Consider the following 18,993-nt stretch of genomic DNA (forward strand, 5'->3'; position numbering starts at 1 on the left):
TCATTGACCTATTATTTGTTCAATCAGTTTACTTTCTGGTTCAAAGCAACCAGTCTCCCAACCATAGCTACCTTTTCTAATCGCCTCCTCTGTATCACCCTGCCCAGTGCCCCAGATCCTGGCAAGGCCAAGTGCAAGGTTTCTGTGCCTCCACATGGCTTTCTGCCCCCCATCATCTGGAGTTTTTACATGCTCCAAGGCTCTGCATGACTACTCCTCCCCCTCTCGCCACCATGCTAAGAAGGGAAGGGAAAATGTGAAATAAAGAGAAAAATGGGAAGGGAATGGAAGATGGGAAAGAAAAGGAAAGTTTCTTGGCTGAGTTTTTCTTTTTTAAAGATTTTATTTATTTATTTGAGAGAATGAGAGAGAGAGAGAGAGCACAAAAGCAGTGGGGGCAGGAACAGACGGAGAGGGAGAAGCTGACTCCCTGCTGAGCAGGTAGCCTGCTGAGCAGGTAACCCATCTCGGGGTTTGGAGCTCGATCCCAGAACCCAGGATCGTGACCTGAGCTGAAGGCAGATGCTTAACCAACTGAGCCACCCAGGCATCCCTGGGTTGACTTTTTTTTTTTAAAGATTTTATTTATTTATTTGACAGAGAGAGACACAGTGAGAGAAGGAACACAAGCAGGGGGAGTGGGAGAGGGAGAAGCAGGTTTCCCGCTGAGCAGGGAGCCCGATGTGGGGCTCGATCCCAGGACCCTGGGATCACGACCTGAGCAGAAGGCAGACGCTTAACTACTGAGCCACTCAGGCATCCCTGGGTTGACTTTTAAAGAAGCAAAAATTAGATAAAGATGTGGTTAGAAGGGGCATCTATGGTCGGTTGAGTGACATGTACAAAGCCATAAAGTCATGAAAGAACATAAAGAACACAAAAGGATGCATTTGTGGGAGATGCATTTGAGGAACTTTAAGGAGGTACAACCAAAGGATGCAGAGGTCCACTGGGTGTCCTGGGTGCTTGGAGAGAAGTGTTCACAGGGGCACACACGCATAAAATAAAAGTCCTAGGTTTGGGTATGTAACAAATTAAGGGGATGTCAATGACACTCACTGATATACACGATAAAGATACAGAGGTGAATTCTGGATGGTACATGCAGAGTCATCTATAGGACATTCCAATCACAGTTGGATATGAGTTTTGAGCTCAGTGAAAGAAGCTGGGCTGGGGAGGCTCCTGTCTAAGCCATGAGATAAAGAGAAGAGAATCAGAATGGCATCCTGGGAAATATCAGCATGCAAAGGATTGAGATGGAGAAGGGAAAGCAGTTTATAAAGGAGACTGGAGAGTGGAGAGAGATTTAAAGAAAGCAAATGACAATTTTCATGCAACCAGAGTATCATAGAAACTGAAGAAAGAGTCAAGAAAGAAGGAATTTTCAACTAGAAAACCATCAAATGCAACAGAAATTAAATAAAACAAGGACTGAGATAAATAAATATATGCACATGTAATTTCATACATATTATACATATGTACATATATACATATATAATTACAACCACGAAAATAGATGTAATTACATATAATTAACTACAGGCTTCTAAAAATGGAATATGCTTACAAAAAACATTTTTACTTTTGTTTATGCTACTTAATTTTGAATGGATGCCTACCAGCATGTGTTCTGTGGACAAGCAGGTTATATACAAAAATCACATTATGTTCGGGCGCCTGGGTGGCTCAGTTGGTTAAGCGACTGCCTTCGGCTCAGGTCATGATCCTGGAGTCCCTGGATCGAGTCCCGCATCGGGCTCCCTGCTCAGCAGGGAGTCTGCTTCTCCCTCTGACCCTCCCCCCTCTCATGTGCTTGCTCTCTCTCATTCTCTCTCTCTCAAATAAATAAATAAAATCTTTAAAAAAAAAATCACATTATGTTCATCATTGTACAGACTCACTCATGCTGGGGATTGTACTGAATGTTTAATAGGTATCTCGCATGCTTTGAAACATAGTAATATGGCTAGCTTATAACAAGGTTATTAGTGTAATTCCTTAATAATAACAGTACTTGTCAGCTCCCTTACTGTTAGAAACAGAACTACACATATAAAATGAAATTCAATAAATTATTAAAAAAAAGACAATTAAAAAGTAAAAGTTTTATATTTTACCAATTTAATTTAGTTTAGAAAAACTTTTGGTTTGTAGTAGTGGTTGTCTGCCAAGAGTTGAAAATGCAAAAATTACATGAAAATAACTCAGGTAGGAGCTCAAAACACATTGAAGGTCAAAGGAAAAAAAATCCTATTATTTTTCTTGAATTGGGGCATTTTGATTTTCATTCTGCTTGGTGAATGGAAATAAATTACCATACTTTGATAATCCATCAGAAATTAAAGCTCATATGGTGATTCATTTATTTCTTCCAATCCACCTTTTCAACTTAAATGTCAAATCTTACTTTTTGAATCACTGGCTTTTCGATAAGGATTTGTTTAATCAGGCACTTGAAAGGTTAACAAATTAAGTCATAGGCTTCTTATGTTTAGAATTCTGTATTTTCTTAAAAGAATCAAGAACATAAAATTTTAAAGTAGCTCTGCTGTGAAGCAGGTTTATTTGTTCAGATTTTTGGAATCAATTGCTATTTTCAAAGAAATATTTTATACTAGAAAACCATCAACTTGAATTTGGTTTTCAATGGACTGACTAAAAAATTACATGCTGTCAAATATTGTTTCCTCATCATGGAAAAGTTCTTTGAGGGAGTCGTTTTAGAAGCTCATTCATTAAATACAGGAGCGGGTTCTTTAGCAACCTGGAGAAATATTTCGATTAACTTAAAAATATGCTCACAGAATTAAAAATGATGAGTTTAAAAACAACTACATTAACAAAAGAGTGTCACTGAATAATATACAGAAATTTTAAAAGACAATGCCATTACATAAAAAATTATTGTGGAGTTTAGGTGAGGCTATTTTATTAGTTTTTTGTATTATTGTTTATAAGCACAGTAAAATTATTTTTACCAAGTAATTTTCTATTTTTTTAAACATTTGTATCAACTTTAAAATAAATTAAAAACAACATGGGCATTTAAAGCACCTCAAATCAACTTGTCCCTCTGGATTTACAGACGTAAAAGGGCATACTGATGCTGGGTTCTGAACTTGGGCATGTTCTCGTGCTTGGCGAGACTGGCCCAAATACAAGTATTAAACTTCTGAATATGAGTTTTAGTACAAAGAAAGGAATCCATGTGGAAGGAGTCATTTGCTCGGCACTGGAAAGAAAAACCCATTATCTTCGAGTTTCAGTTACTAAATTGGACTTTTTAATCACACTTAAAGTTGTGCCTAGTAAAAAAAAAATTATTTTTATTTAATAAGATGGTTAAATGCAGGTAGGATTTGGGTTACATTTTCCTGATATTTCCAAGTAGTTTCAAGAAGCAAGTTTCTGGTTTTTCTGTTTTGTTTTCTTTTGTTTTTTCAACTTTAATCCTGGATGAAAGTATGTTCTGATCGCTCCTCCTAACCCTTTCACTCCATGGAAATTTCTCCTGCTGTAGTTCCCCGCATCCTCCACGTGGCCGTAGCTGCTGGGCTCCTCTCTGGCTTGCTGTCTCTCTCAGCATCTCAGCCTATTCCACACAGGTGACACTTTCTCTCATGGCATTAGGACCCACTCTTTTCTTGTTTATCTCTATTTCAATGGCCATTCCTTCTTAGACCTCTTTGGTTACTCCTCTAGTGATCTGTTAAATATTTGTTTTCTGGAGCTTTTTCTATGCATACAGAAATTCCCAAATATGTCCCTCCAGGTCACCGTCTGGCCCAGACTTCTAAGTTTGTCTCATTCATAGCCACTCCCTCGAATTCTAGACTTGTATTTGAATCTGCCCAATGGATATCTCTGTTTGGATATCTAGTAGGCCTATCCAAATTAACATGCCCATAGTGGAATTCTTGGCCAATATCCCCCAAATCTGCTCTTCATCTAGTCTTGTCCTCTTAGTAAATGGCACCATCATGCATAGAAGTGTTCAAAGCAAAAGCCAGAGACTCATCTTTGAAATATTCCTTCCCCTTATCCTGTATATCCAATGGATCAGAGAAACCTGTCCATTCAATTTACCCAACATCAGTCAAATCCATCCATTTCTCTCCTTCTTCCTTGCCAGTCCTAGTCTAAACCATGCAATGAACTCTGGTGGTAGCCTCTTATCTACTCTCCCTGGTCAACTCTTGTTTCCTCCAATCCATTTTGTTTTTTCTGATGGGATCTTTAAAAAACAGAAATCGAACCACACCATTTGAAAGTGTTTTAGATCACTCTAGCCTCCACTCAGGATAAATCCAAACTCTTCACTGCAGCCTGTACTTAACATTATTGTACTTTCTAGTTCCTCCCATATCGTTTTGGTCTGCCTTTCCCCTCGGTACCTGTTTCCTCTTCCTAGAACTTGCCAAGACTTAGTTGTTTTTGAGGTATTCCCACTTTCTCTTTCTTCTGCCTTGAGCATTTTCCCTTGACCTGAACTTTTATCCTTCTCACCCTTTAGGTCTCTTTTCAACTGTCACCTCCTGAGAGAGGCCTCCTATGAGCACCCCACCCAGAAGAACCTGTCTCCCAGTTCCTCTGTATCACATCTGTCATACTGATTCATTTTAAAGAACTGTGAACCAGGCATGATTATTGTGTTAATTTACTTGTCCTTTTTTTTTTTTTAAATGTACTGTTTGTTCTTTCCAAAGAGAATCAACCTTTTTTTTAAAAAAATTTTTTATTGTTATGTTAATCCCCATACATTACATCATTAGTTTTAGATGTAGTGTTCCATGATTCATTGTTTGTGCATAACACCCAGTGCTCCATGCAGAACGTACCCTCCTCAATACCCATCACCAGGCTAACCCATCCTCCCACCCCCTCCCCTCTAGAACCCTCAGTTTGTTTTTCAGAGTCCATCGTCTCTCATGGTTCTTCTCCCCCTCCGATTTCCCCCCCTTCATTCTTCCCCTCCTGCTACATTCTTCTTCTTCTTTTTTTCTTTCTTAACATATATTGCATTATTTGTTTCAGAGGTACAGATCTGAGAAGAGAATCAATCTTTAAGAGGGCAGGGGACTTGTTATCTTGTTCCCTGCTGTTCCCCCAATATCTAGAACGAGTCTGGCTCCCAGGAGGCGCACTGATTAAGTATTGGCTGAGAAATGAATAAACGTGACCTCCAATGCAATCACATTTACTCACACACCTAGTGCACAATTACAGTTATAAAATAGAAGAAAGTTTAATTCTGGGGGAAGATTCTTATGGGTGACACCTTTTGATCTTAGCTTACTTGTCAACAAGATTCTCACAAGCAACACTGAAAATACCAATACGTTGGCTACATAGTATTCACAAATTTCTTTTTTCTTTTTCTTTTTTAAAGATTTTATTTATTTATTTGACAGAGAGAGACACAGCCAGAGAGGGAACACAAGCAGGGGGAGTGGGAGAGGGAGAAGCAGGCTTCCCGCTGAGCAGGGAGCCCGATGCGGGGCTCGATCCCAGGACCCCGGGATCATGACCTGAGCCGAAGGCAGACGCTTAACGACTGAGCCACCCAGGCGCCCCAGTATTCACAAATTTCAAAGCCATTTCCCACATATTGAAATAACAGTTAATATGTAATCACTGCTTCCTGAGCACCAAGAATTATCTAAGTTCTTTCCAAATGTTACTTCATTTAATCCTCCCAACAATCATTTGAAATGGTTATTGCTATTATTATCCTGTTTACAGAAGAGGGTGAGGGCAAGACACTTGCCCAGCATGGCAGAAATTGTCGGGGAGGAAGGTCAGGTATTCTTTTTTTTTTTTTTAAAGATTTATTTATTTATTTGAGAGAGCGAGAATGAGAGAGAGTACATGAGACAGGGGAGGGTCAGAGGGAGAAGCAGGCTCCTCGCTGAGCAGGGAGCCCGATGCGGGACTCGATCCCCGGACTCCAGGATCATGACCTGAGCCGAAGGCAGTCGCTTAACCAACTGAGCCACCCAGGTGCCCGGAAGGTCAGGTATTCTGACCCAAGAGAGGCACAGGTCCCTTGGTTCTCTCTCCTCACTAAATCTGAGGTCCATAGCATGTATCATCATCCTGCTATCACAGGGGAAAGGACGCTCAGAGGATCGGTGTGGTGCCTACAGACCCAAGGGCAGCAGGTATGAAAATCTTCTGGAAGAGTCCATCCTTCTTGCCAGCCACTCATTGTCACAACTAACAAGCCTCCCGTGTCATAGAGACGTGTGCGGGATTGTGTGTGCTCAGTTTGTAGAGAAAACTTATTACTGTTCTGTCTTCTAAAAGCAAATGTGGCTTATATCATGGATCTAGAAATAAGTTTTCTTCCTTAAGGTGAAAGATGACAATTAAGAGATGATTTATGAAAAATTAGAGTGGAATGCATTACAAAATAATGAAAGGGAGGGCGCCTGGGTGGCTCAGTTGGTTAAGCGACTGCCTTCGGCTCAGGTCATGATCCTGGAGTCCCTGGATCGAGTCCCGCATCGGGCTCCCTGCTCTGCAGGGAGTCTGCTTCTCCCTCTGACCCTCCCCCGTCTCATGTACTCTCTCTCATTCTCGCTCTCTCAAATAAATAAATAAATCTTTAAAAAAAAAAAAAAGAATACCTGACCTTCCTCCCCGACAATTTCTGCCATGCTGGGCAAGTGTCTTGCCCTCACCCTCTTCTGTGCTCTCTCTCATTCTCTCTCTCTCAAATAAATAAATAAAATCTTTAAAAAAAAAAATAATGAAAGGGATCGTGGCAATAAATAACACTGATTTTTACTGATGGTAAGATTATGTGTGATTTTTATTTTCTTCTTCTTTTGAAAGACTCATCTATTTGAGAGAGAGAGAGGAAGAGAGAGAGAAGGTGTGCATGCCCAAGTCGGGGGAGGGGCAGAGGGAGAAAGAGAGAATCCCCAAGGAGACCCTGTGCTGAGTGCGGAGCCTGATGCGGGGCTCAATCTCATGACCCTGAGATCACGACCTGAGCTGAAACCAAGGTTCGGACATTTAACTGCCTGAGCCACCCAGGTGCCCCTATTTTCTTCTTTATAGTTCAACTTTTAATAATTTTTATGCTCATAAAATGCCCCCTTCTCACAGATACAGCCATGACTGGTATAGAACTGTCCCTTGGACTCTTAAGAACTCTCAAGACAGCTCACTTAGTAGGAAAAGGAATCTTGTGTTGATTTAATGAGCACTCTGGTGGTTCCCAAATATCAGTGAAGCACCTTTTTTCCCTCCCATTTCCATGTACCACCTCTACTATTACTTAATATTTATCTAATATTACTTTACTTGATTCACTATGTAGCCTGGTCTTAAGCAGTATTAGCTATGAAATCACAGAGTTGACTTGCTTGTTTAAACTATTCTCTAATATACATTCAAATAAACATATAAATGCTAAAATAAGAAGCTTGATTTAAAAGCCATCTCAATACCACCAAAAAGATATAAGCAATATCTTAGGAAACTGTCAACCACTGTGTGATTTAATGGAAAGGACCCCAGAATACAGTCCCTTTGATGATGCTTCTTCAAGGTAAGAGGAACGTTTTATGGCAATATATTCACAATTCCACTTCAGAACTTGTGCACTTTTGTAACGTGGAAAATGCTGTCATTCGTACTCCCTCGGAGACTAGAGGGTGTGAACTCAGTGCCTGGAATTATCAGCAATAGAAAAGATTTTGGCCAGAGGGGGGTGTGAAGTTGGCTGATGCGTATAGGATGTAACAGAGGGAAACTTACGTTCGTTATCGGATCATTCTCATTCTCCGTAACACATCCCTGAAGATTTAAGTTGAGAGCTTTACACATGATCATGATTCTCTTGGCAGCTTTTTCTTCAAACGGTTTGATCACAGAGTCGAGTTCTAAAAGGTCCTTTTTCTGAAGTTTCAAGGTCTAAGAAAAAATGTTGACAGTCTTTCTCAACAAACACCCATTATAAAAAAAGGAATTCTAAATCATAAACCACAATTGTGTGGATCAAGTTCATGTCTGCTTAGAAAGAATTCCGACTTACATCTATATCTGGATCCAGCGAGAACAGATTTAGCCTCTCCATATTTCGAGTTGTTTTGACAGTCTCTTCAGTTTCTGTGAGGTACTATAGAGAAAACTGTGTTAGCTCTTGGTAGCTAAGTATCCAGGTACTCACAGCCTGACCCCATCCACATGGCCCAGAAGTTGCTCCTTACTATTATCACTGTTTTAATATCCTCCATTAACACTCAGCAAATCTTATCAAAACATGTTTTTATTTTTAAGTGTTGTTTATCTTAGTCTCAATCTTAAAATACAGTATTTCTATGAAAGCAATAACTAATAAGTAATTCAAATTTATTTGCATAGCAAAATGTCAGCGTTATTACTTTTGCGAAGTCTGGGTGTAGGCTGCTCTCTGAAGACTCTGTGTCCTCTGGTGTGCATTCACAAGTTATAGAATTATCCAGCGAATCTTGAAAAGATACACCAAGAGAGGTTACTAAGTAATACTTATGGATCACACATTTCTCTAGGCTGTGACATATCAAAACTGGATTCGGGGTGGATATTGGTGAGCAGATGCTCACCCTGGCTCTAGGACTCCATATTGTTACAAGATCTGGGCCTGGAAATCAGACCTCCTGATTGTCATTTTGGGATTCTTTCCATGACACCGTCCTGAGCCCATAAGAACTCTTGACCCTTCTAATACTACCTTTATACTTGGGGTTGTCATGACTTACTTCACTAACGCATACTAAAGTTTTCTTATGTGTATATATTTTTGATAATTCTCTCAGACCATCAATTTCAAACCTGCATTCTAGCTTCAGTTAGTTAAACTCTTTAAAATTCTATAAATATTAATGTTCTTGTTGATCATTATTAAGGAAATCATGAATGTAAAACATTCAACTCTATCGTGGTATATAGTAGCTGTGTTAAAGTCAACCGCAGTTTTCTTCCTCATGACCACATGCATCTTTCACTTGATAGCATGTGATTATTTAGACTACTAGAATTTAGAGACTCTGGTTTCTAACATCCCATGGTGCTGGGCAAAAGTTGGTAAAATAGTTTTCCTTTGGGAGGAATGACCAACTCTGAAGGTGTATTTGTCTTTCACATGTCACATGTCTATGACATGGTTATAGACCCGTTTTTCTACCTTTCACATCACCTGTCCTTTCCTTTCTCTTGCTCTCTTTTCTTTGCCTAGAATGAATTAAAATCTTAAGAGGTAATAAGGATGGGAAAAAGAAATATTTTTTATCTTATAAAGATCTTGAATATTCTGCAAAATTTATGGAACTTTCACATATAAGCTGATCTTAGTATGGCCAGAAGCCATACATGACAGACATCTTCCTTTCTTTTCTTTTTTTTTGCAAGGTATCTTTCAACTAAAAGGAAGTAATGCATGTTTGTCTTTATATAATATTATCTTAATTAATTAAATTAAATTAAAGGCTATGAAAAGCAACTACCCCATCTAAGGTAACCTCCCATCACACATGGGTACATTTTTAATACTGCTGACAAATGACTTCCATCCTCAAATCATTGCCAGTAAACTCAAAATCATACCTATGTGTGGTGACCTTCACTATTCAGTGAAAGTCAAGATTTAAGCAAATAGCAACTACCACAGTTACTAGCAGTTTAAATCAACCCAATGCACAGGTCACACTTTGCAAAGGAAGGGAAGTTGGTGCATGTGCTCTCACCTAGCCCCAGGTCTGCGAGCTCTGTGCTCCTCCTCCCCTGAGAGGGCCCCTCGGGACTGATTTGCAGGATGCGGTTGAGGGTGTGGATCCATTCATCCATATCTGACTCTGTTTCAGCCGCCAGCACAAAATAAGTTAGGTCATTCATTTTCAATTCAAAGGCATATTTTCTTAGTCTGTTATTCTGTGGTATAAAAAGAAAGAAAAAGAAAGAAAGAAAGAAAGAAAGAAAGAAAGAAAGAAAGAAAGAAAGAGAAAGAAAAAACACCAGACAATAAGTCTTAGAGAGCGAGAGACATTTTTATGGGGTCGCCCTTCCAAAGTGTTTCCATACAGGAGGGTAACATAAAGATCAAGAGAAAAATTTGGATGGGTATGAATTGGTTTCTTTCAAGGCTTTTTGTATGAATAGATATTTTATTTAGGTTTTTGTTGATTGGATGAGCATGGTGGCTCAAAAATTTCTTCTTCAGGTACCTGTGGGAATATACTCTAAACTTCTTCACATAGTTGATTTGAGTGGTTACCTTCACTTTCTCATCCTGTGTTCTGTCCACTATTCATTCCAGTTGGGCTTCTGGCCCCATCACACCCCAGGGCAGCACTTGTCATGGTCACTAACAAACTTTATGCTGCTGTATTATCCAAGGGACATTTTCTTCTTTGTATCTTCCTTGACTTTTCAGTAGAATGAACATGGTGGCCACTTCCTCCTCTTGAAACCCATCTGTGTCTGGTTTCCATGACCACACTCAATTCTGGTTTTCTTTCTTCTTCACTGGCCACCACTTTTCAATCATCTCTACTGGCTCTTCCTTATCTTGGTGACATCTAATGCTAACCTAATGCTAACCTGAGGATCTGCCTCAGATTCCTTTCTCTCTCATCTGCTCCAATGGCTTTAAAGGACATGACATTAACATGGCAGGGCACCCCATTCCTTTCTGTGGCTCTGGCTTTTCCACCAACCTCCAGATTTTTCTCTAAACTCACATATCTACTTTGCCTTTTGTGATGAACACATGAGGCTTTGCTCTCGTTCCTGAATGTTCTCCCGTCACAAGCTGTGTCCCTGCCACAAGCCTGAAGCAGCCCCTCCCCCAAGCATGTGCTTGCACACGATCAGCACTATGTTTGCCCCTCATCTACTTGGGGGACTCGTAGTCACTCTTCAGATCTCAACTGAAGTTATACTTGCTCAGGTAAACCTTTCCCAGTTCCTCAGTTAAGACAAGTTTCTTGTCTTCCAGGGCACTTACCACAATTTGGAATTATATAGTTATTCATTTTCATTTGTTTGTTTTGACCAACATGTATCTCTCCCTCATGGCTGCCTCTAGGAAGACCGGGCCAGTTCTTCTCACCATTATGCCCTGCACTGTTGCACAGAAGGGGTCAGGACCAGTGGGTTCAAAACAGTCATCTTTTATAAGGGAATAGGTTCGGTTCCTATTCTTAGGGAACTGATATTTGTAGGGAACAGTGAATGAACAAAAGATTGAAGGAATAAAAAAACTACTAGAAAACAGATTTTGTGCTGTGCAGAGAGTGAAAATGGGCTCAGAGGCTGAGTAGATACATCAGACTGGTCTTCCATGGAAGGGGCATCCAAGTTGAAATCTGTCAAATGAATGAACTGTTCCAATATGGGAGAAGCCCACTGAGAGTGGAGGGAATACAAGAGCAAATTATTAGGGCACTTTTATATTCCATCTCTAATTCACTCTCAGGTAATTCTGATACAAGTAATCAACTCTTACCCATACTGGTAGGAAGCCATTGGGCACCCACAGTTATAACTGAGTGAAGCCTATGTACTTAAGATAACCAAGTAAAATACAAATAGGAGAACTGTAAGATGAGAGTATCGCTATAGTGTGAGATTGTGGCTAAATATCAAAGTATAAAATATTTTTGACAATGGGATCGCTATTCTTGGTGGCAAGAAAAAATAATTTTTAATATCCTCCTGTTAATATCTTCTTTGTGATGTTCTCAGAGACTATCCTAAAATAGCTTGTTCGTTTCCACTTCCACAGTATCATGATTACTACCACAAATATGACACTTACTAAACACTTGTCATCTAGAAGCCAGGTACCATGCTGAGCATTCACAGCCATTATTCCACTTAATCCCATAACAATTCTGTGAGGCAAATTGTATTATTCCATTTAACATATAATGACATGGAGGCTTGGGGAGATAAATTAAAATGTGTTTGGGATTCCACAGGTAGCAAGTGGCAGAGAAGGGAAATGACCTCTATGTACTCTAACACTCACTGAGGCGACCCAGGAATAAAGATGCTGTTCTCCTTCCTTGCCCCCTCCCTGGCACAATCCCAGACCAAAGGAATGGTCACGGTCTGGGATGTCATGGATTCCCTCAGTGCTGAGAAGAGATAGGGGGAACACATTTGCCTCAAGAAAAAATAAAATTCAGGCACTGAAGGAGAAAGAATTAGCTAAAAATCTAGCAGTGATTCTCACTTAAATGCCATTTTCTAGATTCTTCCAAGGACCAACTCTTGGCTTCAGCCCATGCTTTTGTATTATCATCAAGTATTATTATATCTTTGCCTTGTAATGACTCACTCTCACTTGCTGGCTGGCTCTTCTAATAGCTTGTGAGCTGGAGAAGGGCAGAGGCTGGGTGGTTATCCTCAGTGCTCAGTGCAGTGACAGCATTCATTCATAAAGAGGTGTTTATCGTGTTCACGTGTTGTGCTGGGCAAAAGCAGATAGAGTCTCTGCCCTGCCAGAAAGGGGAACAGGCACTAACCAGTGAATCATACAAATGTGAAATTGGAAGGTATGCAAATGTGTTGAAGATGAGGTATACAATAAAGGTATGAAAATTCTTCTTGAGAACGGGAATCCTATCACAATATGGGAATACCTCTATTCTCCTAGGACACTCTGGGTTCTATGAGAGCAGAGGACAGATGGATTTTGACTAATAAAAGGCCAGAGCTGCATTTTGAGACCATTTTGGCTGTAGTATACAGTGTGTTGCTAGAAAGGCAGCTATGGCCCCAAAGTTGAGTGTGCAAAAGCAAACATCTAGACAGCTTCTTTATGAATACAAATTCTTAGAAGCTCTGATCTCTGCAGGAGCTGTGGGCGGACTCCCTCCCCACACCCTGACACACACCTCTGGGGTTCTGATGAAGGAAGTCCATAAAGCCACGTGCATCCCGCACTGACACAGTGGGTCGAACGGCAAAGACAACTTGGCTGAGAGCAAGTATAGAAGGAGACACAGTTTTCCTTTACAAAACAACAGGAACAGAAATAGACACAGAGAAAAGAACTCGAAATGCTCAGAGTTCAGGGCATAGCTTTGGCTAGAATATTGCTAAGTATCTGAGTACAACAAAATGCAAACAAGTCTCAGTGTTGTCTTGAAAACAAACAAATGAACGAATCTGCTTAACTAATCTCATGCCGTAAGTAATGTGGACAGGGAGATGCAAAGCTATGTAAAATGTTTATATTAATTATATTAATTAAAAGTGGATCGAGCTGCAACCTGCTTTCAAATGCAGATGACAAGGAACTAAAAGAATTCTAGATAGAAAACATGACAAAACATAGACAAAACTTGATTTTCTAAATGGCATTCTGTACTTCAAAGGAATTGAATATGGTTGCCGACTTCAACAATATTTTCAAAAATAGTTTGTAAAAATTCAAGCAAAGTCTAACAAGCCCTTGTTTTTCAAAAAGGGGTTTTTATCAGTGAAATAAATATTCCATTTGCAGCTTCTCAAAAACCAAATCACCTTTTTCTATTTGGAGTGAAATTGAACTACTTACTTGCAGTGTAGAGAAGCTTACGCTGGGGAAGATTATGATGCCCTAAGTGGTTTTCTATCTCACTCTCCATGATCTCTAAGATAATGGCATATAAAATAACAAAAAAGAAAGGACAAAAATAGAAAAATCCATGGGACATTTTAATAATCTCAAAATGCAACTGTTATGTCATTACAGTGGTAATCAAGAAATAATCATATTCTTTTTGTTGTTGTTCCCCCAATTTTCCTGTTTCCCTGAAAACAGTGTCCTTTGTGGCAGATGCAACTACTTTGTCTACTCAAGCCCACCACAGTCCATCTACACGGCTTCATAAAGAACAGGAAACTGCGAATATGTCCTAATGCCATCTGATGTATCTCACGAGCAGTAGCACACTGGTCTGTTTCTGCAGTATTCCTCTGGAAAGGTTCCGGAATAGATACTCTAACAGAGCCACCAAAGCCAATGGAGAACCAAACGTCAAAGGAAGTAACCTAAACAAAATATTCCATTGTGCCTTATTGTTCCAATGTGTGACAAGCAACTTCTGCAGAATTTTGCAGGAACAAAAGAAGGGTTTTAAAAAGAAACACACAACGTCACATCCAGGTTACTGGGGTTGGTGGTGACCATTTATAGAATCCTTCCCATTCTCTGCATGTTTATTTATTCATTTCATTCAACAAAAATGCACCAGGCATCTTCTATGGGCCAGCGACACAGCATTAAAAAAATTCAAGTAAAACACCTGCCCTCACTGAACTTACATTCCAGTGTTATGGAGCATCAGTAAACAAATAAGCAGAAATATAGCATATACATGACATATACGTATGTGACTATACATAATATAATAAAGCCTCATGCCGTGATAAATGCAATTTTATTCTTTTTTTTTAATGTTTTATTTATTTATTCATGAGAGTCAGAGAGAGAGAGAGAGAGAGAGGCAGAGGCAGAGGGAGAAGCAGGCTCTCCGCCTAGCAGGGAGCCCGATGCGGGACTCGATCCCAGGACCCTGGGATCATGACCTGAGCCGAAGGCAGACACTTAACCATCTGAGCCACCCAGGCGCCCAAATGCAATTTTATTCTTGCATGATATCAGAATCTATTGTTTCAGATGTGTCACTAATTTTATCTGCATGTGCTATATTTGTTTTGTTTTGTTTTGTTTTTTGCCTGTGCATCCTCCCACAGGCTGGGAACTCTTTGAAGACAGGAGCTGCATTTGATTCATATTTGGCTTTCCCACAATGCTTGGCACAGCAAAATTTTCAACATATATCTGCTGAAATAAATCCTGCACCTAAAACTCACTGCTTAAAACAACATGTGAGCATATCTTTGTAGTGTTTCTCCTGTCCGTGTGGCTTACGCAGGATAAATGGATGTGTGTATGCTTACCTGATGTATGATAACCGACTCATTTCCTTGGGCATCTTTCCGTGATTTTGGATGTCCCTCCACTTCAAACCTAATTTTGCTATTTGCCAGCTCTGTGATTTGGGAAAGCCACTCTAGCTCCGTGAGTTTTATTTTAATAAACTGGGACAATAATCATGCACGTTCCATCAACCGCTGTCAAATAATCTATTAGATGAAGAAAGTGTCATTCTGGTTTTTATTGTTATCATTGGAAATGAGATTCTGTGGAGGCAGAGTTTGCTAATGGGAAGTTTATAGGTCATGTGTAGTTTCTAGATTTGTTTTCCTTGGCAAGTACCCTTTGTTTTCCTTCCCAATTTGACTCCCTTTCTGTGGGTGAGCACACTCCAAGTCTACACAGCCCAAGCTGCTCCCTGGCGTCTCACACCTGGCCCTACTTCCCTCATGTGGTGGGTTGCTTGATCTGCAAATGCATCCAAGTTTCTAGACTTTGGTTAAGCACAGGAGGCCATTGTCTTTTTTTTTTTTTCTTAAGATTTTATTTATTTATTTATTTGAGAGAGACAGAGAGAGAGAGAGAGCGTGTGTATGTGAGTTGGGGGAGGGACAGGGGGAGGGTGAGGGAGAGAATCTCAAGCAGACTGTGCACTAAGTGCAGAGCCCCACACGGGGCTTGATCTCTTGACCCTGGGATCATGACCTGAGCCGAAACCAAGAATTGGATGCTTAACTGACTGAGCCACCCAGGCACCCCAAGGCCATTGTCTTGGAACCCATATCCACAAGGTGGCAGATTTGGCACCTGGGATGAAAGAAGCAGTGTTTGGCTCCCCTATCCCATTTAAGCTGTTATGTTGTGGTAGAAAACCTAACAGATGGGATTCTTGGACTATTCATTCTCTTCCACAGTGGCAGAACCTTGAGTGGATGGATGGGCCAGTAGATGAATGAGTAAGACTCTGAAGGAACAAAATAGGATCATGCAGGCTGGAATACCTCTTTGTATCATATCAAAATGGAAGCAGCAAAAACTGGAAGTTCTGCTCCAGATTGGGAGTGCATGGGGGATAAAACAGATCTAACATTACTGTTTGATGATATTATGAAGTGGAAAACTACTGTTATTTTTTTCCTTTTTAACTAAGATCCAGAAAATTTCCAATCATAAACATCACCAAAAATCTCTGAGAAATTTACTGGGTGGGTAGGAGTTTTTCTCTACTTGATCTCACCCTTGAAATATATTTCTAAGAATTCCAAGGGCTATTCTTTGAACACAATGATATAGATTGGGTCTGAATGAAACAAATGAAAACGGCTTGTTTACTAAGACTCTTAGGAGCTTGGACTTCCTTAGAATGCCAGATGGTAGGTATCACTTCTGAGGTAAGGTCTTTATTCCTTTTTTCTGTTTTATTCAAGGGAAACGGATAATGATTCTTGACAAAATAGGTCTGACTCATTCTATTATTCATTTGTTCTGTGTTTTTTTGTGCATGTGTTTCATCTTCAGGGACATTTTGTACCTGAGAGTTTGTCAGACCAATGACTAAAGTTGCAGTATCTCATTGAGAATCTTCCTTCCAGTTGTAAGACCTCCTAAGTCAGAAAGAGCTATAAACAAATATGTAAGAACCAGGATCCAGACACAAGGTGATAAGTAACCCAAATGTCTATCTCCCCAAAGTGATCTCAAGAAACTGGAGGTCCTCTCTCCTCAAAGGGTTATAAGGTCTTGATAAACAGGAATAGAAATGAGGGGGTATAGAGCTGAACTCTTTAAAATATGTAATAAATGCTCCCAAATGTTTGAATGGCTCTCTCCTGGAAAATGAAGTAGGATTATTCATTTGTGCTTTAATGTGTAAAATCTACCTTGGGGAATCCTGCTAGCTGACCCAGAAGAGTTCATCACCGTTCTGTGCTCCTAGAACATTCAACAGAAGTTGCCCTTTATAGCTTTGGTGACACTGTGTAATAGTTAGGAATGAGCCTGTGTCCCTCTCTGGTTATGAGTTCCCGATGCTTGAGCACAGTTCCTAGTATGTCACAGGGACTAAATAAGTTTGTTGAATGAGTGAATGAATGAAAAAATAAACATATTTAGGTAGAAATTTCAGGAAGGTGAATTGAATTTTTCTAGGAAGGCCTTTCCACAGTTGAATGTCTATCTCTCAAAGTTGTGACCTTTGTACTTAATGGAAAGACTATCACCAGTTAGATCTGACCTTCACTTCTTACTTGCTTGTGCCCACTGACTTTTGTCCCACATTTTTCCTTAAGCTCTTCTTTCCAGCTTATCTCTTAACTCAGGCAAAAGACCTGAAGGGCACAGCATCCCATGATGGAAACCAAAACTACTCCTCAAGCATAACTGCCCATATGAAGAGCTTCTGGGGCCCGGAATGCCCAGACCAGTTTGAATTCGACCCCCACTCCCGCCTGTGCGGATGGATTGTGGAGCGACCCACAGAGTAACCAACAATTACTTTTACCTCATTATAATATTAAAATCTCTGCCCAAAGAGAAGCACAAACCTCATTTACATAACATACATTGTATAGGCATGTTTCCATAAGACACATGTATGACCTTACATACATTGGCAAGGCTGCCCTTTCTAAATATTCATCCTAACCTTAAGTAAAGGAAACCCACTCATTCTTGCTGAGGAGTCATGGCTTTAGAAGTTATTCCCCATGATTTCTGTATTTGCTGCAAATAAAGTTTCCTTTGCGTGACAACTCACCTGGTGTGTTTCTACTTGTGATTCACCAGGGAGTGAAATCACGTTAGTTTGGTTACAAGACTAGGGAAGAGTGACTGAAGACACACTGCCTCCCCGATCCTTTTTCCTTTTTATCGATGAGGAACCTGAGCTCAGAGCTTGAGTAACTTACTCGAAGCTTCCGATAGTAAATGGTGAAACCAGGATTTGAATGCTGATCTGTGTGAACCCCAAGCTGTGTTTTCTCCTAGAAGACACTCTCCAGCTCCAAGGCATCATTTAAGCAGAAACTGAAGCATAGCCTAAGACAAGGTGAAGAGGTTCCTGTAGTGAAAGGTCATATTCGAGCACAAAGGTGTGTGCTCAACCCGGAGTTATAGGATTCTTTGAAGAAACAATGTCATATTAATACGTATCTCTGCAAGCTTGATACGTTGGGCTACAGTGATACTTCCTAAAAGATGATAATGCATTTGCTAGAGTAGGCTTTGAAGGAAAAAATGGAAAAGAAAATATTTAAAATTTTTAGTTCAATGTCTATAAAATGTAATCGTTGATCTTTAACCTGCTACTAAGGTTTTACTTGATTATTTCTAAAGCCAAAGAGTTTCCTTTGTGATCAACAATAAAAAACTATCTCCACCCTCCATTAAGACCCTTACTGCCCTTTCCATATGGAGAGTTGGCGTCTGTGTTAAAATGCAATTATCTTTCACTTCCAACCCAGTGCTCAGCAACACTTAATTAATTCTTTCCTTTTAAGGTTCAGCATTATTATTTTCTGGAGGAATTCCAGATTTTAACAGATAAACCATCCAGAAAAAGGCTAGGCCTAAGAGGCTGGAGAAAACTCCATTTTGCATCCGCATATCCAAGTGCCCCTGGTATTAATCCAAGATGTAATCTCAGCTATGGAGCAAGTTATGTGAATGCCTGTGGCTTAGTGAGAAGAGAAGGGTCTGCTCCTAGTGGTCTGTGACCAGAAACACAGTCCCCAAGATCAATGAGCCAGCATCTGTCTGTGAAATTCAAGAAGAGTTTGCTATAACATTTGGTTGCTTCAATTTTTATGTAAGAAGGAAAAAGGATACTTACCTCATCAGAGTGAAAAGAATAAATGAAAGCAAGATGTCCAAATGAAGCCTACAGAATTCTTCTGCTTCCCTTTGCCACAGTGGTCCATGTCACATCGAATACTAAGAACAATAGTTTGAAGACCAAGAGCTTGCGTAACAGCATTGTCTGTTAAAAGCACTGTGTCCTGTTTCTGAAATTAAGTCTTTGGGAATCGATGTAATCCTTGTCTTTGAAGGAAACCTCCTCTCAGAAAGAA

General features: G+C 40.0%; 1 protein-coding gene across 9 annotated transcripts in view; it reads right to left on the bottom strand.

Moving 5' to 3' along the window:
* Positions 1-18,993, bottom strand: part of DOCK10 (dedicator of cytokinesis 10) — a 254,355-nt gene that overhangs the window by 87,749 nt on the left and 147,613 nt on the right. For all 9 annotated transcript variants that reach the window (XM_078071375.1, XM_078071373.1, XM_078071372.1 and 6 more), the window contains exons 8-11: positions 9,741-9,924; positions 8,400-8,485; positions 8,051-8,134; positions 7,774-7,929 (exon numbers count right to left, since the gene is read on the bottom strand). In XM_078071375.1, coding sequence (XP_077927501.1) covers positions 7,774-7,929; positions 8,051-8,134; positions 8,400-8,485; positions 9,741-9,924 — 510 coding nt within the window. The remainder of the gene's footprint in view (positions 1-7,773; positions 7,930-8,050; positions 8,135-8,399; positions 8,486-9,740; positions 9,925-18,993) is intronic.

Source organism: Halichoerus grypus, chromosome 4 (genome assembly GCF_964656455.1).
Source record: "Halichoerus grypus chromosome 4, mHalGry1.hap1.1, whole genome shotgun sequence".
Classification (NCBI taxonomy): domain Eukaryota; kingdom Metazoa; phylum Chordata; class Mammalia; order Carnivora; family Phocidae; genus Halichoerus; species Halichoerus grypus.